At 47.6% G+C, this 26,181-nt stretch overlaps 2 protein-coding genes across 3 annotated transcripts in view; both read left to right on the forward strand.

Annotated features, from left to right (window-relative positions):
* LOC311318656 (stromal interaction molecule 1-like) overlaps positions 1-8,123 on the forward strand; it is a 21,640-nt gene extending 13,517 nt beyond the window's left edge. Inside the window, exons 6-13 of one of the 2 annotated variants that reach the window (XM_084450045.1) lie at positions 1-117; positions 1,954-2,131; positions 2,479-2,646; positions 2,807-2,907; positions 3,095-3,330; positions 3,692-3,778; positions 4,870-4,936; positions 6,803-8,123. The exon at positions 1-117 is cut by the window's left edge and continues 61 nt beyond it. In XM_084450045.1, the coding sequence (XP_084306171.1) occupies positions 1-117; positions 1,954-2,131; positions 2,479-2,646; positions 2,807-2,907; positions 3,095-3,330; positions 3,692-3,778; positions 4,870-4,936; positions 6,803-7,190 (1,342 nt within the window). In that variant the 3' untranslated portion in view covers positions 7,191-8,123. The remainder of the gene's footprint in view (positions 118-1,953; positions 2,132-2,478; positions 2,647-2,806; positions 2,908-3,094; positions 3,331-3,691; positions 3,779-4,869; positions 4,937-6,802) is intronic. The other variant, XM_084450046.1, reaches the window with a different exon arrangement.
* Positions 8,124-12,235: 4,112 nt separating this feature from the next.
* On the forward strand, positions 12,236-26,163 carry dub (duboraya; the record flags this gene model as incomplete). The annotated part of the gene is made up of 7 exons (XM_084450338.1): positions 12,236-12,358; positions 17,397-17,483; positions 20,815-20,892; positions 21,261-21,329; positions 21,722-21,949; positions 22,463-22,800; positions 26,148-26,163. Exons 1-7 carry the CDS (start codon positions 12,341-12,343, stop codon positions 26,161-26,163), a joined length of 834 nt encoding a protein of 277 aa, XP_084306464.1. The 5' UTR covers positions 12,236-12,340.
* Positions 26,164-26,181: the final 18 nt, after the last annotated feature.

A 26,181-nucleotide genomic window follows, 5' to 3' on the forward strand; every position in this document is an offset into this window, starting at 1 on the left:
GGGCTGCTGGTTTGCGTACATCCAGAACCGCAGTGCTAAAGACCACATGGGCAAGATGATGAAGGACCTGGACGGGCTGCAGAGTGCCGAGCAGAGCCTGCACGACCTGCAGGAGAAGTCAGTCACACACACACACACACACACACACACACACACACACACACACACACACACACACACACACGTATGCAGAGTCCACAGTTACTCTTCACACTCTCAAGAACATAGATAGACAGACAGACAGACAGACAGACAGACAGATACTGTAGATACGACAGATACAATAAATACGATAGATAGATAGATAGATAGATAGATAGATAGATAGATAGATAGATAGATAGATAGGCAGGCAGGCAGGCACTTTATTGATCCCTGAGTGGAAATTGTTAACATTGTTGGATTGTAATAATATATATGTTATTATTGAACATGTATGATAATAGCCTAGCTAGAGGTGCTTACTGACGCATATAATGAATGGAATCTCAGTGTATTCGAGTTGGTGCGTGCGTGTGACATTATTCTGGGTTATTACATTAGTCTGGCTGCTGATGACGTAGGCATCTGTCTGAGGCCCTTACATGGGCAAAGAGCATCCAGCTCCCAGAGAATACTGCCTGGCTGTCTCAGGCCACACATACGCACACACACACACACACACACACACACACACACACACACACACACACACACACACACATGCTGACACATACTGTATACACTGAGACACAAAGAACTATCTCTCTTCGTACACACACATTCTGTTTAAATCATTACGTAATCGTGTGACTGCAGGCCCAGGCCTTGGTAATGTCATATGATTGAGATAAGGATGCCCTACAGTATGTGCATGTCTGTGTGTGATGGCATGCATGAGCTGAGGCTAAGTTTGATATGCACTGACTTAACAATATTTTTAAAAGACCAACCTCTTTTAGGGGTCTGGGCTAGCTGGCTAACTGACCAGGAGGACTGAGCAGGAAGCTAGGCTAGCTAACTAGCTGACCTTGAGGACTGAGCAGGAAGCTAGGCTAGCTAACTAGCTGACCTCGAGGACTGAGCAGGGGGCTAGGCTAGCTAACTAGCTGACCTTGAGGACTGAGCAGGGGGCTAGGCTAGCTAACTAGCTAACCTGGAGGACTGAGCAGGAAGCTAAGATAGCTAACTATCTGACCTGGACGTGAGGCCTGCCTGATGCTTTCATCTGCTGCACAGCAGAATGAACATTCATGGCAGATTGGGTTTGCATATGTGACGAGGAAGCACACACACAGCACACACACACACACACACACACACACAGCACACACACACACACATTCACAGGGATCAGCGATGGGATCTACTCTATTTCCTCAACCTAATCCCCCTGTTCTCTGAAAGGGTCTTGCCTCCAAAAATATCTCTCTGTTTGCCATCTAGAAATATCACACACACACACACACACACACAATCATACAGACATGTACATGCTCAAAACATCCAGCCCCCCCTCCGCCCCCCATCCTCTCTCCCCTCTCTGTTCCATCCCTCCCCTTCCCCCCTCTCTTTGCCCTAGTTTCTGTTTCTCTCCTCCTGCCACAGCGCCCCCTGCTGACAGGGCTGCTGAGGGACCCTCAGACAGACTTCTGCTCTTCTTTATTGTTTTCCACTTCCCTTCCCGGTGTATTTACACAGACCATTTTTAGACAATATTAGATGTATATTTAGATGACCGAGCTTAGTTGTCTCTCCCTGACCTCCTCTCTCCCTGGTGTCTCACTTCTCTCTCTCTTTCTCTCTCCCTCTCTCTCTCTCTCTCTCTCTCTCTCTCTCTCTCTCTTTCTCTCTCTCTCCCGGTCTCCCTCTCTCTCTCTCTCTCTCTCTCTCTTTCTCTCTCTCTCCCGGTCTCCCTCTCTCTCTCACCTCTCTCTCTCCCACGGTCTCTCTCGCCCATCTCTCTCTGCTCAGGCTGCAGATAGCCCAGGAGGAGCATCGCAGTGTGGAGGTGGAGAAGGTGACGCTGGAGCAGCGTCTGAGAAATGAGATCAACACTGCCAAACAGGAAGCGCAGCGCCTGCGCGAGCTGCGGGAGGGCACGGAGAACGAGAGGAGCAGGCAGACGTACGCCGAGGAGGAGCTGGAGCAGGTGCACACTCACACACACAGTCCCCACCCAATGCCCACTGGAATTACAATACAGTTAATTAATGTAATTAATTAGGGTTAATTAGGGTTAATTACAATTACAGTCATTTAGCAGACGCTTTTATCCAGAGTGCATTTAATGTAGGTGGTCTAGTGCACCTCCTTTCTAAGCAAGCAACCAAGAGTGTAATCTGGTGCTAAGGTCAAAGTACAAGAACAGCAAAATACAATAAATGCATATAAACACTCACACACAGACACACTCAGATTCTGAAAGCAAGTTTTGAGCTACAGTATTTTCGTGGCTTTGAAGCAAGCAAGTAAAGTTGAAGCAAGTGTGTGATGCAGGTGCGTATGGCCCTGAGGAAGGCGGAGCGAGAGCTGGAGTCGCGTGCTTCCTGGTCTCCGCCAGGCGCTCTCCAGACCTGGCTGCAGCTCACACACGAGGTCGAGGTCCAGTACTACAACATCAAGAAACAGAGCGCAGAGCGCCAGCTACTGCAGGCCAAGGAGGGGGTGAGGGACTCACACACAAACACACACACACACACACACACACTGGCGTGTGCACATATATACTCATCGTACGTAGCAGACATTCAAATTAGGGTGGTGATGATGATGATGATGATTGATGATGGTGAGGGTGGAGGTGACGATGATGATGATGATGCAGGCTGAGAAGATCAAGAAGAAGAGAGGTACTCTGTTTGGGACGTTCCACGTAGCTCACAGCTCCTCCCTGGACGCCGTCGACCACAAGATCCTCACGGCCAAGTGAGTGGATCCCCTGAGAGAGTTTAAACAAGATGTCTGTCCCGGTGTGCTCATTTCATCTCTCCTTGTGTTTCTTCCTCCCCGTTCTGTGTCTCACTCCTGGCCCCGCCCTCTCTCTGTCTGCGACCTCCTCGTCCACCACACCCCCCCTGCTCCTCCTCCTCCCCTTCCCCCCCACCTGACCCAGGCAGGCCCTGGGGGAGGTGACGGCTGCCCTGAGGGAGAAGCTTCATCGCTGGCAGCAGATCGAATCTCTGACCGGCTTCACCCTGGTCCACAACGCCGGTCTGGCCACGCTGGCCGCCGCCCTCAACCTCGACCCCTCCTTCCTGGGGCTGCACCCGCCCACGCCACAGCATCTCCTCCTGTCCGACGACCTGGACGACATGGACGAGGACATCCTGTCCCCCGGGACCCTGCAGTGTACGTGTCATCAGACGGCGCCACGGCCTGTTGTTGTGACGCCGTTTGAAATGCAGCCACACCCCCAGAGAGATCGACCAATCAGTCACACTTTATTTGTACAGCACATTTCAGACACAAACGCTGCGCTTCACAACGAGATAACATGGAATAAATCAGAGAGTAAATAGCTCAACATTTGGGCAACAGGCATCATTAATGAACGATGTTTGCCTGCTGTTGCTTTGGTATGTTTGGTGTGGCGAGCACAAGACGAAAACAGTTTTCATCCCCCTGGCTATGGTCTTCTACTTCCCAATCGGGGCTGGTCTCCTCATACGTTTCGTACGTCTGCTCCCCCCTGACCCCCTCCCCCCCCCAGACGCAGCCTGGCAGATGGACCGGCGAGTCAGCGACCTCTGGCCCATGAGCGGCGTCTCTGACCACACGTCCCCGTGGAAGCATTCCGGTTGGGTCCGCCCTCCTTCACTCTCCCCCCTCCAACCCTAACCGAGCGTTATCTTTTTTTTACCCACACACCCCTTCTTCCTCCCTGTGTTCACTGTGGTCCTCCCCGTGTTCACTGTGGTCTTGCCTGAACTCCCCGTGAGAAGGGGGAGGAGCCTGATGGCCAGAGATGAGGCGGAGACTTTACAACACTACACTAACAAACCACATGCTCGAATTTTCTCTCTCTCTCCCTCTCTCTCTCTCTCTCTCTCTCCTCTTTCTCTCTCTAGCTCTCTCTGGTGTGGCCGTTGTCAACGCTAGTCTTGTGGAAGCTCTGCCTTACAGACACATCACTCTTATGTCTTCTTCTTCTTCTTCTTCCTCCACTCTGCCCTCAGAATGGACTGGAGTGATAACTCTTCCCCCCCTCTCCCTCACCTGCTGACTAACCTCCACTTCCAGGTCTGAAATACTGTATGTACAGTATAAACTCGGTTTGCAGCTGTTTCAGATGCCAGCTGTTACACCGCAATGCCGAAGCCATGGACCACCAAGTCTGTCCTCCCAGAAAGATTTGCTTAAAATAGCACAGTACATTTCTTCTTCTACTTTATTTAAGACCTGGCCCAATAGAGTCGTTACAAAATGTGTAATTGTTGGGTTCATAGTTAGTTGTGTTTATTTGTTTGGGTTAATGCCATATTTGCCCAAACTGTGCATCACTTCCTCATGCAGAAGATCCATTTCATGTTGAAATGAGAACACATCAGACTTGGTGTGACATGGCTGTTCCTCAGTGTTCTGTCTGACATCACACCCTGCTGGTCCAGATCCTTCTCTCTCCACCCTCCAGCTCCCTCTCCGGTCTGGTACTCTTCAAGCTGTCCTCTGAGCTTTGAGTCTAAACACGCGCCCTGCCGCCCTCCCCCCCCCCCCCCTTCATCAGCACCAAACTCTGCTGTATTTTCATGGATGTTACTGGTGTCTGTGTGTTTGCCAGAGAGCATTTGTGTATTTATGTTTTATTCCAAGTTCATGTGGTTATGAGTGCTCGAGTGTTCATACTGTATCCAGTACTCATCCTCACTGTGTTCCTCCCTCCCTCCACAGCACCTCCTAGTGTGATGCCCCTGCGACATCGGCCAGGAGACCCCATGCTGACTCTTGGCTCTCAGAGGTTGGTTGAAGGGCGGGGTTTAGCTGGCATTCCCCAGGGCGAAGGGTGTGGCCTGTACGCGTCCCGACCTCGTCCCCGCACGCGCCAGTCTCGTAGCCATTCCATTGGTCAGCTGGAGTTCCTGCCTACGCGCTCCCTCTCCTCCTCATTCTCTCACCCCTCTATCTCCCCCTCCTCCTCCTCCTCTCACCCCCCTCTCCTCTCTCTGTCTCCCCCCTCCTCTTCTCCCTCCCCTGACTCTCGTCCCTCTGCTCTGCTCTTTCGCTCCTCCTATTTCCACTCTCTGGAGGCGGTGTGTGGCCTCCCTCCTACAGGGGGCGCTGCAGCCAGGACACAGCGCCCTCGCTCCTGCAGCTTCGGGTACCGCTCTCTGCATGGACACACTACAATATTCCACACACACACACACACACACACACACACATAGATACACAGACAAACACACACACACACAGACGCAGGTATAAAGCCAAGCTCACATACTGTACACCCACTTGCAGACTCAAGCACATGCAGACTGACATAGATTCTCTCAGCTTGCATGTGGGTAGCCATTGGGAATTCATTCATTAAAATATTAACATAGATTCATTTAGGCTTTTTGTTCAGACTGCGGGCAAATCCGATTTGTTTCAAGACTGCAGGCAAATACGATCTTTAGGACTGACTGTCCACATTGTTATTTGCAAGTGATCAGATCGGAATAGTGTATTCAGACATCATCGACCTATCTGCATTGGTTGCTGTGGTATCGACGTGGGCGTGAGTAGGCCATTGCACGTGTGTGTTGTGTGTCATACGCTGGCGACTTTGAAGTCGTCATGTTTTTGTTGTGCAGACGGCAACCAAGAAAGCCGCTGATAGAAGGATGGAGATCTGCTTCCCTTCACGCCGTATCACTCTGTAGCCACGGTGCAGAACTCATCCGTCGCACCAGACAGCATCAGCCACGGATGAGGCTGATGTGCTTCTTACAACAGTGTTCCATGCTGCGGTCACGGCAGGCAGCACTGGGCAGCGAAAGCGCTGCGAGTGACCTAAAGGACAGTTTGATATCCGATTTGAGTGGCTAGTGTCCAGGCGGAGACGCATCTTTAGAAATCAGATCTGGGCTGCCAGTCTGAACATACAGTAGCCTTAGATCCTATCTTTGGATTTCGTCCTACTTTGGCTGGTCTTGGTTGCTGCTGCTTGGTTGCTGCAGTGGCTGACAGATATACCGCTGTGATCTCCCATAACGTTGTCTAGCTCTCCATCCAACCCAGGGGTGTAGTGGTAAATACAGAGGTGGATAAACTATGTCTATAACTATATAACTATGACTATACTAATAACTATACACCCACCTCGTTCCTCCTCATTGATTAATACAGTTGATCAGAAAATAGCTGAGTAAACTCTGACTCATTTTAAAGAGGTGGGTTAACTGAGTTTACTTGGGTTTACCCTCCACTACACCCCTGACCCCGCCTGACATCACTGTATACATCTCCATCCGCTGTATCCCTCCTCGTCCTCTCTGTCCTTCCTCCCTCCTCGTCCTCTCTGTCTTTCCTCCCTCCTCGTCCTCTCTGTCCCTCCTCCGTCCTCGTCCTCTGTCCTTCCTCCCTCCTCGTCCTCTCTGTCCTTCCTCCCTCCTCGTCCTCTCTGTCCTTCCTCCCTCCTCGTCCTCTCTGTCCTTCCTCCCTCCTCGTCCTCTCTGTCCTTCCTCCCTCCTCATCCTCTCTGTCCTTCCTCCCTGCCCGTGCTCTTGGTCTGACTACATACAGCATCAGTCTGTGTGCGTGGAGAGCTACAGATCGTAATCTGTAATTATGTAATTAAACTCTCTCTCTCTCTCTATCTCTCTCTCTCTCTATTCCCCAGGGATCTGAACCTTTCAGACTCTGACTCCTCCCTGCATCTGTCTCAGAGCGAGTCACGCCCCAGGGCCCCGCCCTCGAAGCCCCAGGCCCACATCGCCGCAGCGGACAAACCCTTCATGACGTCATACAGCCTGGAGAAGAGCTCCAGTCTGGGGGAGCTCCGGGGAAGCCCCATCATCTCCTCCTCCTACTCCACCCACTCCCTCTGCCCCTCGGCCCTGGACCCCGAGACCCCCACCACGCGGCCGGGCGCCGTGAGCAGCCGCGTCCCCCGCCTCACGGCCAAGAAGAGCCCCCTGGAGGACGACAGCGGCTCCACCGGGGAGGAGACTGACTCGGTCAGCGGGAAGAAGAAGCACACCTTCAAGATATTCAAGAAGAGGAAGTAGAGCGGCAGGCCTCCCGGCAGGGACCACAGAAGAAGAGACGTGAGTTGTGCTTGCTGCAACGTTCCAAAGAAGAAGACGTCTTGGTTAAAGCTTGACAAAGCGAGTACACAAACGGAAGATTTAGCAGCTCAATAGCATTTACATGGACCCTAGTCTCATAGCAACTTATACACATTCATGTTTTGAGCGTCCACCTGGACATACTGTACTGTAGCAGTATAGCCAGCCAGAGATTCCCTCCGTTTTTAAAGCTTTTTTGTGGAGTTTTATGAGAATTAACAGAATTATATTGTAGAAATTTGGTAGAAAAAGTGTCATCTTGCTGTTTTCAAAATGTGCTGTATGTCACTGTGGCAAAAGATGAAGGATGACACAAATATGAGAGGATCTCTACTTTTACAAATTGTTTATAAAGCTCACTCTTCTAACCAGTACGTGGTTAGTACTGTTATTATTAAGGGTGTATTACATCATTTAATTTCCATTTGAAGGTTCAGTCTCTCATTTCTAAGAGGGCCTGTATCTGGTACTTTTCTGTTGGCTACTTTTCAATGCAAAGATATACTGTATGTTGGCTATTTATATATTTGAATGGGGATTCTTGATGACTATTTAACATGGGGATGAAATTTAGAAATGTATTTTCACCTGGAAATGAAACAAAAAAAGGCGTTTGGGTTTGTGTCATGCCAGTTCTGAGTTCACTAGATTAAGACACACACATGCACACACACATGCACACACGCACACGCACACAGACATGCACACACACATGCGCACACATGCATATTCACTTAGGTTTTGTTTTCTCTTTCTAGGACAAATAAGTCTATAATCACTGGTCCAGTACGACCCCGAGTTGTGTGTTTAGGGGTTCTTAGTGTGTGTTAAGTGTGTCTGTTAGGACATGTGTATATGTGTGCTTGCTTGTTTGTTTGTGTGTGTGTGTGTGTGGTTGCGTGTGTGAGGCAGACCATACTATGTGTCATTGCTTTCTCCTACTGTTGTTTTTGGAACCTAGAGCACTGTCTGCTTGTTTTTATACTCCTACTTTCAAAATAAACCAGTCTGTCAAAATGTTTGGGATTTTCTGAGTCCATTCACATGAATGAGTTAATTGCGGTTTGTTTGTCTCTAGCAATCCAAGTTCCAAGTGGTTCAAAGTTCAAGTGTTCCCCATTCAGAGTATAGGGATAGAAGAACAAACCATGAAAGTCTTGCTTTCTACATCTCATTTGTGTTACCAGAGTAACAGAGATAATGTCTCCCGGGCAGTCATGTGACTTCTGGTCTTGTGACTGTATGTTATGTTCAGTAGATACTGTAGCCCACAGCTAGCTACTGACTGAAAACACTTTCTAACTTCTATTCTTCCCTAAGGAGGTGGTTCAGTCAGGAGCATACTGTATGAAGCTCGAATACAAGTTATACCTGTATATAAGAGTGTGAATATAAAGACAGTATAGTAGTATGAATATAAAGATAAAATAGTTTGAATATAAATACAGTATAGTATGAATAGGACCCAAAGTAAGGTCTCTCAAGCACTGATATCTAAACCAAATAATTGGAAAAAAGTCTCTCCAAATGGCTCGGTTTATTGGCTTATATTTACATGATTTAATTTCACTTGAATTTAAACACATGAACGACTGAAATGTGTCTCAAGCTCTTCTATCTCAACCGCTCACCCATGGCGTCCTTCACTGTTGAGTTGAGCACTGCATGAGCAGCACCCTGGATGTTTTGAGCTTGTGTTGGGGTTAAGTGCCTTGCTCAAGACAGTTATACCTACAGTGGCAGCACGCCAGACGCCAGTTAAACTCCCACCTTTTTAAGTGGGTTGGCTCGGGACGCAAACCAGCAACCTTTTTGGTCTGAAGTTTTAGCCACTGGGCTACTTACAGCCCCATAGTGGCAGTGGCAGGGTTTTTGGCTCATCGAGGTTCATGTAGATCACTGTGTTCTCTGTATTGCTTTGGCTAGAATCTTAGATCCTAGACAGACAGACAGACAGACAGACAGGCAGGCAGGCAGGCAGACAGACAGGCAGGCAGGCAGGCAGACACTTTAATAATCCCTGTGGGGGGACAATGGCTTTTTCAGCAGTGGAAAAGTACAGCAGAATAAAGATATAGAGAATATACACAATAGATTAAATTACAAGAAATATATACATACAGAATGCATAAATATACATACATGCATACATACATACATATAGAATACATACGTACATACATAAATATAGAATACATACATACAGTCTATAAATATGTATACTATTACTCAAATATACATACACAAACATATCCACAACACTCATGAGCGCTCAGGCACTGTTATACAGTCTGATGGCCACTGGCACAAAGGAACGTCTGAACCGCTCCGTATTGCACCTGGGTGGGAGGAGCCTGTGGCTGAAAGTGCTCCCCATCTGCCACAGCTCATCATAGAGAGGATGGGAGGGGTTGTCCAGAAAAGACTTCAGTTTGTCCCTCATCCTCCTCTCCACCACAGTCTCCAGGCTGTCCAGTTGTTGCCCTCAGCAGAGCTGGAGTCAGAGGTGTAGAGGGTGAACAGGAAAGGTGACAGAACTGTTGGGGGGCGGCCATGTTGCTTATCACCACATCGGACAGGCAGCCCTGCAGTCAGACATACTGTGACCTGCTGGTGAGGTGTTGAAGACGCTGGAAAAGTCAAAGAACATGACTCTCACTGTGCTTCCTGGCCTCTCCAGGTGTGAGTAAGCTCTGTGGAGCAGGTAAATGATGGCATCATCCACGCTGATTAGGGCCTGGTACAAGGACTGCAGGGGCTCCAGGAAGTCACTCACCATGGGCCTCAGGTGCTGCAGGACCAGTCTCTCGAATACCTTCATGACATGTGACGTCAGTGCCACTGTCCTGTAGTCGCTGAGGACGCAGGGACATTCGTGAATCCTAGAATACCTGATTTTTTAAATTTGATTTGATTTATTGACAAAAGCAATATGTAGGCCTAACTATAAAGAAACATGTGTCTGCATTGTGAAGGATAAAATCCAAGAGTCCAAGAGTCCAAAATCCTAAGTCCAAGACTTATTTCCATCGTTGTCCCTGTTGTAGTAGAAGTCCAACCTGCTTCCTGAGCATTTCAGTTGCAGTCATACCACTAGAGGGTAGTATAGGAGTGTTGAACACACCTGTAGAAGGTACACACACACAAACTCACAAAAACACACACACACAGTCTCATCCGATCAGCAGCAGGGTATATTCTTACAGCCGGTCTGTAGGACAGAGTTGAGTAATTCTCTGCTGATTAAATGATTGAATCTGAGTTGCTTCAAGAGAGGAAGTTGGTTGACAAATGCTTCAGTGTCCCAGAGAGCACATACAACAGTGTCAAATATCCTGATGACCTCATTCCATTCTATATACTTTCACTAATCATTGTTCATGTTTTCCAAATGTAGTACTACTGTAGTACTGTTTGATATTCAGAGAAGGATGAGCAGCATCTCTGTCTTTCCCCCCACGCATGCACACAGGAAATCACTAAAGGGGAGGGGCTAAGACAGAAAGTCAGCAGCTTGACAGGCTTATCTTCTCTGCCCTTCACCAGAAGCCATATATGGAAGATATGTGTGCAGAGAGACATTTTAAAAAGAGGTCTGTACAGTGGTGGCAGACGTGCTGTGGTGTTCAGGTCAGGTGTTCATTCCTACGTGTTCTCCAATTTGAAAAGACCTGGTAATGTGGGTGCAGCTCTGAATATAACCTCAGCAGGACTTTTATTCTGAAAGGAAATAGGAAAGGGGACGAGGCCACAAAGTGAACACATGGAATGCCGCCCAGGCGTGGTGACTTCCTGGGGCCTCGTGTCCTCACTGCACCCTGCGTTGCATCCTACTTGCCCCCCAGGGAGACAGCAGCTCAGGTGACCTCACCTCACAGCCCTGTTCTCATCAGTCCTGTTCTACTCCTCACCCACTGTCTGAGAACAGTGGAATCAAAGACGCAGTGTGTGTCACGCACACAGAGAAACTCTAACCACTCTCTCTGCCCTAGCAGCCCAGAATAGTCTGGTGGAAGTTTTGCCTGGAGTGGGAACTCACTGGTCAGTCACTGTTTCTCATTTAGAGTTACTGACCATATGTCAGAGCATCCAGGGGTCCAGTTGGACTTGAACATTTTGGCTGATGGACTCCTTCCTCCTGTGCACAGGTCCTCTTCTCTCCCTCTCCCCCAGCGATGGTCTCTCCTCCAGCCCCTCGTCCAGCCTCTACCCCAGCCCCTGCCCCGGCCCCGACCTCTACCCAGGCCTCATAGACTGAACAGAGGCTGAAGAGGGGGCGTGTGCAGGGGTGAGAACCAGAGGATAGAGCAGGCCAACTGCAGGTTTGATGATGGTGCAACTCAACAAGATAAAAAGCAGAAATGAAAGCCCCTTCCCAGACTCAACTTCCTCTGAGCCTGGCTGAGACAGAAACAAGAGACACACAGACTAATGTTGACACCTTATACTGTAGTAATACACCCTTACATGTAGTAGGAAACTACACTATTGTTTTTTTTTTTTTTTTTTACAATATTAGATAATTAGTGCAAATAAATATTTCCAAATACTTAAACCTACAGGTTGGGACTGGTTGGGACCCTATGTTACATTTGTTTTGAGCTACACTGTCTCCGACCAGTGTGAGAGTGTCTAAACATAGATGAATATTATGCATCAGCTCTAGTAATGCAGGTTAGGCAATAATACCGTTTGCATGAAAACAAGTTCGTACAGCCTACAGTAGCAGTTGCAGTACCGCAGGCCACAACTGTGCGCGCACGGCGCACGCCTGACAGCGCGTGGAGGCGCGGCGCGGCACAGGGCTCACCTTTACTAAAATCTTTGAGCATATTAACGCATGCACGCTACTGTGACTCAATACGAGCTCCATTGCTCACTCACGCCCTGGAAATGTTGTGAGAGTGAAGGCTAAATATAACCACCGAGACCCCCCTTCACCAGCCTACTGAGCGCTCTCGCATAGTTTAGCCTACACACGGCTTGGGACGGCGGGTGTGACTGAGGAGGGCGCAACTTTGACAAGTCCCAAAATAAAACTTTAGCGGGAGTCGCGACGTGCTGCGGACGACACTCGCCTTCTATTGAGGATGGAAACACAAACTGAGGTTTTTCAAATGGCTTTCTTTGTTTCTTAACAATTGCCTTCCGGGGCTTAAGCTATTAATGCTTTTACAACGCAACTAGACTGTAGAATAATAGGCACGCACAAGCGCTCGCTTAGACTTGGAGTAGCCTACTTAGACTTGCGCTCTCGCAGTGCAATTTGGCATCAGTAGCTATTTCTACTAATACTCTGTCATTGAAGTAAATGTTATACATGTAAAGTGATGTGCAGTACTTTTAAGTCAGACTCATTCATGTCAGTAAGTCAAGTCACGACTTGAGGATTTCGTTTGAAGTGGAGAGTTTGTCATCTCTTGAGTGAAACCTGTATGAATCTGTATACAAGGCTTCAGCAGACTGCTCTGTGTTTTTTGCTCGCAGGAGGGTTTGTGCTTATGTGAAACAGAAAATTCTCTATTCTCTGAATATTAAAGACATTATGTTAACTATACATGACTACTTTTATTAGTCATGCATGTTGTCACTTGTCATGGAACTTATCTGGTGACAATCTCTGATTTTCACTCTGTATCTGTGCAAGGAAAGCATGCCATTTGAGCTGTGAGCTGATCTGGGTTCTGTAGATGAACCCAGATCAGTGATGCTGCTCAGTATGTTCCACAAATCAACAGGAAACATTAGCCTACAACATTGGACACACACAGGAAGTGGTGCAACGGTTGCCGTCGTAATTTGCGCGTATTTGTTGCCAGTGAATGTGTGTGTGTGTGTATATAATATTTATTTATTTGTTTGTTTATTTATTTGTTTGTTTATTTTATCTTTTGGCCTACTAAAGCCTACTAGAGAGGCAACGAAAACATCTGAACAGCTTAAACGTGTTGTATGGAATTTATGATGACTTTCGTGATCACATGCTCGATCACATTTTTTGTGTGTCTGTCTGTGTGTGTGCGCGCGCACATGCCTGGCCTCCAGGCTATGTGATTTCATTATCTGTTGAATGCTAGCAATGCAAGTCCTCCAAACCAAGAGGGGCGCCTGCATCAACCCCACATCAATAGCTGTGTGTGTGTGTGTGTGTGTGTGTGTGTGTGTGTGTGTGTGTGTGTGTGTGTGTCTGAGCTTTGAAGACTGCTGCTGGTGTGGTTTAGTCTACAGAGGCAGGGTTTCACATGGTCATCCAGACTGCTAACAGACCTCTCCGTGTGTCAACCACACCTACCAGAGAGAGCTACACCAGGGTGTGGAAACAGGGAGGAACGGGGCGGCAGGGTCAGGCTGTCTGGCCCGGGACTGAGAGAGGGAGGGAGGGAGGGAGGGAGGGGGGCTAGACTGAAGGAGAGAGGGGAGAGACAGAACAGGCAAAGGTTGAGGTGGAGGAAACACACACACACATACACGCACACTCCTCCTCGTCTTTCTCCTTGGCTTTCTCACTCACACACACACACACACACACACACACTCAGAAACCCATGACTCCACCTCATATCCTCAGAGTGAGGCTGCAGCTAGACTGTGATGTCATAGTGCTGAGACGGATAGAGGTGGATGTGCTGTTCCATATGGTCACTCCGACTTCATACGGGTCAGGATTGTTCATTAGGAGACAGGAAAGAGGGAGGCCCATGGTGGAGATATTCTGCCGTGATTGTTTGTTTGCAGTGTCCCTCCATCCCTGAGGTACTGTAGGGGTGGAGCCAACCCTGGCGAACTCTCCTCTGGAGGGAATTGCAACATACTCCAGAGGGGATGGGGATGCGTGAGGATGCTGTGTTTATTTAACATCGTAAAAGAGTGAGAGGTAAAAACAACAACAACAACAGAAACACTAGTTGAGAGTTGGGTAGACTGCAGGCCAGAATGTGATGTCGCCGTTCTCTCAGCTGTGTGGAGTAGGCGTGGTGCTGCCAGCTGCTCTCTAGTGGACTCTCGTCCGGGAGGTAAAGAAAACAGGCTGAACAAGACACACAGAATAGACAGGAGTAGTGGGTTTGATGCATGGGTGGGTCTCATATCTATACTATACAGCAGTGTTTGTCAACCTTTTTTGAGCTCTGGATCCCTGGCCTATTTTGAAAAATCCTGAAGGACCCCCCTACCCTAGTGTGTGTCCAGACTTTCAAATAGGCCCACTCCACCGAAGGTTACTGATTCTTGAAGATTTCAATGGAGTCTAACGAGCTGACATTCTGTCTGATATCAGGCTACCCCACACCTCCCCCCAGCAATATATTTATTTAGTAGCATGGCCGTCGCTATGGGCGGGCTTTAGGGGGCCTGGCCCACCCCAAAAGTGCTAGTGCCCCCCCCACTGGTGCCCATAGTTGAATTAATGAAACTTTTTTATTTATTTATTTATCCATATAGTATTTTTCTGTTAAATTAAAAAATACTTTAGATTCCTTATAAATGAAGACATTAAGAAACAATTGTGTGTTTTTTGTTTGACGACCGCTCTACTGAAAAAGGAAGTTACACCAGCGTAGCGGTTACCACAAGTGTGATTTCAGTTGGGTGTCGAGCTGAGCTGAGCACTCCAGGCCATGCTGACTGTCATCACAGCTTCCCATTAAAAAAATATATGTTTTTAAACACTTTCCCAAGGACCCACTGTAATTATGCCAGGGATCACAGGGAGTCCATGGACCCCGTGTTGAGAAACATTACTATACAGTACACAGATAAATAACAAATGAATGGATGATGTTATGTGCCAGCTACTGTAGGTTATCTCACTGAGGACTTCTACCTTGCCGTTTACATAAATCAGCCATTGAGAGTCCATGGGAAAAGGACTCTTGCCATGTTTTCCCAGTTGAAGCTTTAATTGCTTTGAGAAATGCGTGGCATCCCAGCAGGCCAGAACGTTTTCCCTTATTGAGCATGGCAGGCGGCTTTGGCGCCGCAACTCTACGTCTGTCCAGTCCACCGCCCTGTCTGTGTGTCATGCCCGGTCTGTCCACTCAATGAAGCCTTACTCGCGCTACTTTATTTATATGTTTATATTTATGGCCTACTATTGTATTTATTGTGTATTTGATGCATTGTGACTGTAGATTGTATTTTATTTTGGGGCTTATAGAGATGGACGGTTGCCTGTGTTTTAGTACTGCACATACTGTGTTATCCTAGCCTATCTACTCCCATAGTCTCTGTGTGGCTATGTATGCTGTCTGTATGCTGCTGAAAGAAATCGAATTTCCCCTTTGGGGATCAATAAAGGCTATCGTATCGTATCATATCGTATTGTACTCGTTTATCAAAGAGGCGGGAGAGCTGTAATGTCACTTAACGTATCACCGTCAATGACATTCTTTAAACCTGTGCTATTGAGTTGGTGTAAGTGCAAGCAGCACACAGCGTAGCTTTGCTTAGTATACTGTACGTCTCTACATAGTCTTCCAGAGCCTGCACAGGGGCCTCTGCTGCACTGCTGACTCCTATCAGGTTCCTCCAGGTCAGTTAACACTGAAGGGGGGGCGAGACAGGGGTTTGTTTTTGTCCAAGACCCCCACAGTCGCGATACGGTCAGGGGTGTGATGTTCTGTTTGTTGACCAGTGGACAGGCAAAAGTAGAGGACAGAACACAGGACAGGATCTCAGAGAAGGAGAGAGAAAGGTAGGGTTTGGCCGTGGGAATGGAAAGGGAAAGGATATTACCATAGCTAAGGAGGGAGGGAGGGAAGAGGGGGGAGGGAGGTAGACTGACTGAAAGGGTGAGAGTGTGAGACTGAAGGAGAAAGAGCAACATTAGCTTTGTGGGGATGGAGAAAACTGCATTGCAAGACATAATGACAGAGGTTCATAGGCTGCATTAGCAGTAGAATGATCAGAAACCTAAATCACAGCCACAGTCCTGCGGGAGTTTTGATCGGCCTGAGAGAGAGAGAGAAAGAGAGAGAGAAAGAGGAAGGGGCTGTCTGTGGAACCAGGACAAGGCTGGCCATAATAAGATAGGGGTAGTGAAGTCACAGGACACTCACCAAGAGAAGGAACTTAAGTTGGAGAGATAGTGGGGCGACTGTGGCTCAGTGGTAGAGCGGGTCGTCCAATGATCGTAGGGCCGGCGGTTCGAATCCCGCCTCCTCCTGTCCATATGTCGAAGTGTCCTTGGGCAAGACACTGAACCCCAAATTGCTCCCGCCTTGCATGGCAGCTGCCACCATTGGTGTGTGAATGGGTGAATGAGAGGCCATTGTAGAGCGCTTTGGATAAAAGCTATATAAGTGCAGTCCGTTTACCAGATAGATACGCATCATGTCGGACGCACAGCCCTAGTCATCTACTGTAACTGTGCTATATTAGCCTTTCCTTACACCACTCTGTGTTCATTTCATTGGGCTTTCATTAACCTGGAGATAATAATAATAATAATTTTATTTATACAGCGCTTTCAATCAAAGTGCTTTATAGAGCAGCTAAAAAGGCAAGTGTAAACACTCAACATTAAAAAACAACACAACACTCAATAAAAACACAATATCAATAAAACAACACAACACACTCAAAGACACATATACAACAGAAAACAGGTGGGTCTTTAGCTTAGCCTTAAACACCTCCACTGAGCAAGCCTGTCTAATGTCAATTGGAAGACGGTTCCAGAGGGTCGGTGTGCGGAAAGAAAAAGTCCGCTCACCCACCGTCTTCTAGATCCCCCTCTCCATCTTGGCTCTGTTCTCACGCACCACGTGGTTTCCTGTGTTGGCGCGTGTCCATCTGCATGTGCTCATTTCCTGTTGTGGAAACGAGGAAACGGTGCTGGCTGTGTCACTATGGGTCTGGAATGGGACAACCGTGGGTAATTTCCCTGGCTTTCGCCCCTATCATATTTCGGTGACCTCACCTTGCATGTGTGTGTGTGTGTGTGTGTGTGTGCGTGCGTGTTTATCTGTTTCTGTGTGACTATGTCCACATCTCTATCTCAGCCAGACGGCCTGTGAGTTGGAAGGTCTTTATTTACCTTGTTATGTGTAGCATGTGACAGAGTGACCTGGCACCCCTGCACAGTCAGCATGAGGCCAGAGGCTCGTCTGGACCGCTAGTGACTGCCCCGTTTCCTCTGCATTTCAGGAGGACACCCAAGCTAAGCCGTCTGTGGCAGAACTGGCCGGAAGGTTCAAAGGTCACGCACGCCCCATCCCCACTGGAACTGAAGGGGTGAGATCACTGTTACATTTCAACCACTTTCTTTCTCCTCTCTCTCTCTCTCTCTCTCTCTCTCTCTCTCTCTCCCTCTCCCTCTCTCTCTCACACACTCTGTCTCTATATTGAGATAGACTGATCAGATGGATGGATGGATGGATTAAGCAGGTCCATGTGCTAGAGAGAGAGAGAGAGAGAGAGGTCAAACAGGAAGTAAAGGTAAAATAGGAGAAATGGGGAACTGCCAGGAAGTGGTAGCATGAACAGCTGTTCCTCTGTGTGAATGGTATTTTACCTCTTACATGATAACACAGAACAAGCTCAACATCGATACCCCAGACAGACAACCTGACATGTTGCTGCTGGAGTACACTACACAATCGCACTAAACCAACACACACATACAATAGGCCTACACACTGTGTGTTCATGTGTGTTTGTTATGTATTATGCCTGGTCATAATGTAGAATTATTGATGTGTGCATATGCAGTAGCCTCTGAGTGTGTGTGTGTGTGTGTGTGTGTGTGTGTGTTTGTTTGTTTCTGTCCACTCATGGTTTTGTTCATATTTGTCAGTCTTTACTACTTACTTAGTACTTAGTCAGTACTATTACTGTTCTGTCATTGGCAGTAGTGCTGTGATCGTGTCAGTGCAGTTTCTATGATTTTGTCTCTTGGTTACACACTCTGGAAGCGATCGAACCTGGGATCTTGCAATCCCCAGCCAGCCCACAGCCGGCCGCTCTACCTCTCGAGCTACGTGCTGCCCCATAACATCAAACATTTTGTTTGTTAGGTATTTTGACCTTTCTTTATTCCTACAGTAAGCTAGAATGCTAATGGCAGGCTATCTGTAGCTAGCTCGCTAGTTCCTGGTAGCACAGTAAGGCCCCCCCCTTGGTAACGGGGCTAACCGCAGCACTGGTTGGACAGAAGCGTATCCTGCCGCGCTGAACTACTTTTTATCGGCACAGCGCCCGCCGAGAACCGCTGATCCAAACAACTTCACAAGTGGGTCCTGGGAATTACATCTGCTGCATAACAACTTCATACAGTGGCCAATTGTGGAGATATACGACATACAGACACGTATGTGCCATTTCTGGCATTATAGTAGGTTATGTACGCAGATGTATGCAGGGTTGACCAGTGAGTCATGTAGATATCAATATCAGTGTTGTGCAACATTCCTTCTTGGTTGCAGGTCAGCGTTTTGTGTTATTTGGTCCTAGTGTACGTCGGTGTGTCTGCAGTGTCTCCGTAGAGCTATGTGTTGTGTTGTGTGGTCCACTCTCTGTCAGTGTGTTTGTAGTTCAAGTTCAATTGGGGTTTATTTGTCATTTTGTAGAGCTCTGTGTTTGGTTCAGGGTGTGTGGTGGTTCAGGGTGTGTGGTGGTTCAGGGTGTGTGGTGGTTCAGGGTGTGTGGTGGTTCAGGGTGTATGGTGGTTCAGGGTGTGTGGTGGTTCAGGGTGTGTGGTGGTTCAGGGTGTGTGGTGGTTCAGGGTGTGTGGTGGTTCAGGGTGTGTGGTGGTTCAGGGTTTATGGTGGTTCAGGGTGTGTGGTGGTTCAGGGTGTGTGGTGGTTCAGGGTGTGTGGTGGTTCAGTGTTTATGGTGGTTCAGGGTTTATGGTGGTTCAGGGTGTGTGGTGGTTCAGGGTGTGTGGTGGTTCAGGGTGTGTGGTGGTTCAGGGTGTATGGTGGTTCAGGGTGTGTGGTGGTTCAGGGTGTGTGGTGGTTCAGGGTGTGTGGTGGTTCAGGGTTTATGGTGGTTCAGGGTTTATGGTGGTTCAGGGTGTGTGGTGGTTCAGGGTGTGTGGTGGTTCAGGGTGTGTGGTGGTTCAGGGTGTGTGGTGGTTCAGGGTGTGTGGTGGTTCAGGGTGTGTGGTGGTTCAGGGTGTATGGTGGTTCAGGGTGTGTGGTGGTTCAGGGTGTGTGGTGGTTCAGGGTGTGTGGTGGTTCAGGGTGTATGGTGGTTCAGGGTGTGTGGTGGTTCAGGGTGTGTGATGGTTCAGGGTGTTTTCATTTCAAACCTTTATTTATGCTCGAGAGGCACTGAGGTTGCCCTCATTTACAGTGACGACGAGCGAACAATACATAAACAACAACAGCAACAACAAAAAGGGCAGACACACAGAAAGGTATGAAAACAGTAACTAAATGGATAAACTCAATATTAAAACAGTAACTAAATGGATAAACTCAATATAAAAATAGTAAAAATGTTAAGATACACTAAAACAGTTACAGACAGATGTACAATGGTGCATAATCATGGACTTGAACTTTAAAAATGCAGGCATTGAGTCCAGTTTTAAAAGGTGAGGAGGAGGGCATTCCAGGAGTGAGGGGAATTAAAAGAAAAATAAGTTTTGCCAATGTCAGTGTAAACCTGGGGAACCTGGGGGTAAAAGCAGTTAACTTGATCATGTGGAATAGGTCTCATAGTTCCATGATAAAATCTGTGAGAGGTAAGAAGGGTGTTTTCCAGTGAGGGTTTTAAAAATAAATAAATACCAGTCATAGTTTCATCTCTCAGTGAGAGAAGGCCATCCTACCATCTCATAAAGTGCACAGTGATGAGTGTCATATTTAGCTCCTGTAATAAATCTAATTGCAGAGTGGTAGACCGAATCCAGTGTATGGTGGTTCAGGGTGTGCGGTGGTTCAGGGTGTGTGGTGGTTCAGGGTGTGTGGTGGTTCAGGGTGTGTGGTGGTTCAGGGTGTGTGGTGGTTCAGGGTGTGTGGTGGTTCAGGGTGTGTGGTGGTTCAGGGTTTATGGTGGTTCAGGGTGTATGGTGGTTCAGGGTGTATGGTGGTTCAGGGTGTGTGGTGGTTCAGGGTGTGTGGTGGTTCAGGGTTTATGGTGGTTCAGGGTTTATGGTGGTTCAGGGTTTATGGTGGTTCAGGGTGTGTGGTGGTTCAGGGTGTGTGGTGGTTCAGGGTTTATGGTGGTTCAGGGTGTGTGGTGGTTCAGGGTGTATGGTGGTTCAGGGTGTATGGTGGTTCAGGGTGTGTGGTGGTTCAGGGTGTGTGGTGGTTCAGGGTTTATGGTGGTTCAGGGTGTATGGTGGTTCAGGGTGTGTGGTGGTTCAGGGTGTGTGGTGGTTCAGGGTTTATGGTGGTTCAGGGTGTGTGGTGGTTCAGTGTTTATGGTGGTTCAGGGTGTGTGGTGGTTCAGGGTTTATGGTGGTTCAGGGTGTGTGGTGGTTCAGGGTTTATGGTGGTTCAGGGTGTGTGGTGGTTCAGGGTGTGTGGTGGTTCAGGGTGTATGGTGGTTCAGGGTGTGTGGTGGTTCAGGGTGTGTGGTGCTGGTTTAGTAGCCCCTGCTGTTGGTTCTCTTTCAGGCTCAGCATGTCAGGAGGAGGCCCCCACGCACGCTGCAGCTCTCCAACAAAACCCTGGGACAGGAGGAGGAAGACGAGGTGAGAGGAGAGTGTGTGTGTGCTTTCACCCCTATCTGATATCAGTGACCTCACCGTGTGTGTGTGTGTGTGTCTCTATGTGGTGCCTGTGTGTGTGTGTGTGTGTGTGTGTGTGTGTGTGTGTGTGTGTGTGTGTGTGTGTGTGTGTGTGTGTGTGCACATATGTGTGTGTGTGTGTGTGTGTGTGTGTGTTAAAGGAGAGGAATGGTATTAACGTGACGTTTCTGTTTGACCATTGTGTGCACAGCCCCTTTTCAGCTTAGCAGTGGCTTAGACTGCACTACATGTTTTTGAAGAGGAAGTTGTCTATTAGAGGCTGATACAGTTTCAATCATCGTGGTGTGTGTGTCCTCATTTTTGTGTGTCAGAAACCAGCCTTAACCTCCCCACATCCTGCCAAAACGAAGAGGAACTCTGCTCTCATCGAGAAACTGCAGGTGAGTGTGAATATGTGTTAGTTGGGACAAGAATGAGGAGTAAATTCACACTAGTAGCCACCTCTAAACACATGAGTAGATCAGAAAAGGTTTGGTTAGAAACAATTAAGGTTACATAGAATTTGAATTTGAGTTGGGACTTGGGTTGGTGTCTGGCCTGATCATCATCAGAAGAGCCAACGCTGCCCTCTGGTGGCTGTAAAGGAGAGTTGCAGATGTTGCATATAGAACGTGGAAGGGTTCAGTTGCCAGGTTTATAGTAAGATCAAGAGCAGCCATTTTCTGGCCCATTCTTAAAAACGTCTGCCATGATCTCTTTGGTATAAATATTTTAGTTTGACCCAGCCTCTCTCTCCCTCCCTCCCTCTCTGTCTCCCCCTCCCTCTCTCTAGGCTAATCTGGTGCTGTCACCCTGTGGCCTCCAGCCCTCCCCTAAGAGTCCTGGGCTGAGGTTTCTACCCCCCTCCTTCACACCTCCCTCCCCCTGCACCCCCAAAACCCCCACCTCTCCTGTGAGCGCCACCGCCCCCCCTCAGCGACCCAGTGAGGAGGAGCCTCCCGCCACCTTTGAGACCCCTGCTTCCTCCTCCGACAGCTCCCTACTGCCCAGCATAAACAAGGTCTGGTGTGTGTGTGTGTGTGTGTGTGTGTCCACATGTCGAAGTGTCCTTGGGCAAGATACTGAACCCCAAATTACTCCCAATGAGCAGGCTAGCACCTTGCATGGCAGCTGCCGCCATTGGTGTGTGAATGTGTATGTGAATGCGTGAATGAGAGGCCATTGTTAAGCGCTTTGGATAAAATTGCTATATAAGTGCAGTCTATTGGGGGCGGCTGTAGCTCAGTTGGTAGAGCGGGTCGTTCAGTGATCGAAGGGTCAGTGGTTCGAATCCCAGCTCCGACTGTCCACATGTCGAAGTGTCCTTGAGCAAGACACCTAAGCCCAAATTGCTCCCAATGAGCAGGTTAGCACCTTGCATGGCAGCTACCGCCATTGGTGTGTGAATGGGTGAATGAGAGGCCATTGTAAAGCGCTTTGAGTGCCACTAAGGTGGAAAAGCGCTATATAAGTGCAGTCCATTTACCATTTACATCCTGTACCATGCTCTGATTGGTCCATGGTGTCTCTCCAGAGCAGAGCACGGGTCTCCATCAAGCGACGCCCACCCTCCCGTCGACACAGGAAGTCCAGCAGTGGAGCGGAAGTAGGCGGGGCCAAACGAGAGGACACACCCCTGACCACCCCCGACGGCCCAGAGCCCAAAGCCGGAGGAGAGGAAAAGGGGGATGAGGTGTTTGGAGGAGAGGAGAAGATGGAGGTCGAGGAGGGAGCGGGGGAAGCCACCTCGATGGCCTCCGAGGCCGACGACATACAGACAGAGTCGGAGCCCTCTCCCTCAGACTCCCTGAGCCAGGCGGCCGCAGCAGAGACCGAGCCACTGGACACGCTCCCATCTGAGACCACCGCTGAGTCCCGGGCAGAGGAGAGAGAAGGGGGCGGAGAGAGGGGGGAGGAGGTGGAGGAGGATGGGGCGGGGTCCGGGGAGGACAGGTCCTCCAGTGCCAGTAAGGTCCATGAGGACACTGATGGAACAACCCAAACATCCTCCGTCTCCAGAGATAGCGGAGAGGGGGATGAGGTCCCCTGTGAAAAGAAGTGAGAGAAGAAAACAGACCCCAAAAAAGAGGAGGAAAGCAAGGTGATCTGAATGTTGATTTAGACAATGAGGTCTAATTGTAATCACCTGGTGTTGTTGCTGAGTGTATCTGAATACTAGTAGTATCGTCATTCAAATGCCGTTATCCATTATCCACTGGCTGCTTGTTGTCAGATGACAGATGTATGAAAGGGCCTCGTATACCACGGCATGCCCCTGTCTCACTGGGAGGGAGACCCTGTGGTCTGCCCTCACCTCATCCCACCTGACCACGGGACACCTCACGGAGATGGACAGACAGATTTGTCTCTCCTGATCCCCTCATTATGGATACCTCCACACATGAGTGTGAGGGTGAATGTGATTTTTTTTTAAATCCTACTTTTTTTTATTATTATTATTATTATTTTGTGTTTTTAACCCAGTTCTGATACAACAGCCATGAGGAGACACTAGCCTTAGAACATCTTGTTGTGAGTCTAGAAGATTTGAAATGTTAAATATCGAAAGCACCGTTTTTTGGACTTTCAACGTTCTAAACAGGCGGTTTTGGAAAACATTCAAAAAAAATCTAAAACCACCTTGGCTGTTCTCTCTGAACCTGGCATTCACCCGCAGTGAATTAATTTCCCCAACCTTTAGGCAGAAAGGCCTGTGATTATCTGTTCGATAACTTTGAAATGCTTTTTGAACTGCATTTGAACTGCTTGTTTTCTATTAGTTATTTGGCACCTTTCTGGATTGTGTAAAATAGTTTTGGTTTGATTTATAACATGTATACCAATCAATACAGGGAAATTCTGTCAAAACATTTATAAAAAATGTTAATTGTCCCAAGTTGGTTTGCTGTTATCTTCCACCATCTGTTGAAGTAATCAACAGCTGCAGTTTGTTATGTTCTCCACCAGGGGAAGCCTGTGCAACCTTAGGACAGTAGCCATAGTTGCAATTATAGTCAGCTGATTATTGAACCAAAGACTAATGGGGCTTGATCAGTTATATTTATGTCATCAGTGATGTTGCTTTTTGCTGTCAATTCCTCCTACTAGGCCTCTTGATCAACTGGAATGTTTTCAATAATTGTTTGATACTGGCTAAATGGTTATTTTTGTGCAAAATCACTTTTTGTTCAAGAGCAATATTTAACTAAAACAACATGGCTGCCTCTTCACTGCCGTTTATCTGGTTTCCCACATCTACATCTGAGGATGTAGGAAGTGTTTTTTCTTTTCTTTTGTGCTATCTGAAGTCAAAGCCAAATGTGCATTTTTTGCTGGACATCATCAGTGAGAAACACATGATCAGTTTGAATGATGATGATCAGTTTGAATGATGATGATGATGAAGATGATGATGATGATGATGAAGTGAGATGATGTTTTGAGATGATGATTGTTTAAAGTCTGTGCTGTAATTGAAATGATTTTGTAATTCATTGTAATACTTCAAATGAAAACCTGATTGAAATTCAAAATGTTTTGCCGCCAGTTCTTGCCAGTTCTGTAAGAAAACAGCCAACGGCCGTGACATGATTAGTGAGGAGTACATTTTAATATGTGGCCTCAGCTGTAATTTTTGTTACTTGACCAGAGATGTCTGGTTATGAATAGAAACAGTGGCCTTAGCTCTGAGCTAAGTACCCACTCTATGTCAGAGTCTACACCCTGCAAACGGAAAAGCAGAACCCTACGCTGCTCCTGGCGAAGCCACACTGTCCATGGAGTCTGTGCCAGATTGAAACCTACGCTGCATCCCTCTCCCTCTCTCCCTGATCCTTTCTCTTCTTGGCTTCACTCCCCTAAACATCCTACAGTACTCATCCTACAGTACTCATCCGGCCCAGGGAAGGTCAGTGATGACTCTGCTGGAAAGGGAGGTAAGTCATCCTAGCAATGAGGAGCCTTTGGGCAGGCTGTGATTGAATTAAAGTGGTGTATCCCACCGGAGATGATTAGAAGTGTAGTGTACTAGTGTCTATGAAAGAAGATGTGAGCGTAGATGTGTGGCAGCACTAGTACAGCAATAACTACAGTATGTGGTGACTAATGACAGTGAACCCATGCCCTGAGGTGACCCTGGATCCTGCATGGCTCAGTGGCTCGTGAGCTGGGAAACAAAGAGACTATGTTGGAGTCTGATAGATCCAGAGCAGAGCATTGAGAAAAGGCTCCACTTTGACAACAATGCAATGTGCCAGCAGTGAACTATGGAAAGGTGTTAAGTAATGATTAACCAATATTATGTATATGTATATTATTTATTTATAGTTTATATATTATTTATTTGTATAGTGTATGTGTATATTATTTTATTGTTATAAAAGTATATATATATTAGTATTATTATTATTATTATCATCATCATTATTGTTGTTATTATTTATTATTGTTATTATTTTTACTTAACTGAACTGCTAGTCTATTTGGAGATAAATTAAGACAAACACATTGTTTTTGTGTTTTTTTTTAGAGGTATGGGCTTTCTCTCTCTCTGCCTCTCTTGGTCTCTTTCTGTTCTCTCTCTCTATCCTCCACTCTATTTCCTCTGGACTGTATCTTTGTCTCTTTTATTCTCTTCTGTAAATCTGTGGTCTGGTTTCTCTGGTGCTGGTTAGTAATCCTCTTAACGCTAACAAGCACTTTCCTGACCTCTCTGGTTCCCTCCCCTGACCAGGCCTGGGCTGCTCTCTGACCCTAAACTCCTCCCCACCCTGCCTCTCAACTCTCACCTATACTGTCTGCCCTCTGTATAATAATAATAATAATATGAATAATACAATTGTATTGTCAGAATATAAAAACTGAAAATAAATCACAGCCTTTCCAGACGCTCAAAGCACTATTCAGGGGGGGGGGGGGGGTGATGCTCAGCTGCCAGCAGACCTACTAAATAGGGAGGCACCGATATGAACATTTTGGCCGATACGGATAACAGATATTAACATTATAATATAACCCTCTACTGTATGTATCAGTGCCACTGCTCAGTTCCTCGTCCTTACCTATCATTGCTAAAGCCTCTTGGGCCGGTCCAGTGATGGGGGGGGCGGGAGTCATTATCTTATTAGGTTGTTATTTTAAGTGTTTCCTTTCTGTGCTCTGCACGCAATAAGAGGTTTAGTGGCTCCTGAGTCCTGCTCTCTGCCTTTTTGGTCCCACAGGGCGGGTTCAGAGTGACCGCCGCCACCAAACGGC

Source organism: Borostomias antarcticus (genome assembly GCF_949987555.1).
Source record: "Borostomias antarcticus genome assembly, chromosome: 15".
Taxonomy (NCBI): Eukaryota; Metazoa; Chordata; class Actinopteri; order Stomiiformes; family Stomiidae; genus Borostomias; species Borostomias antarcticus.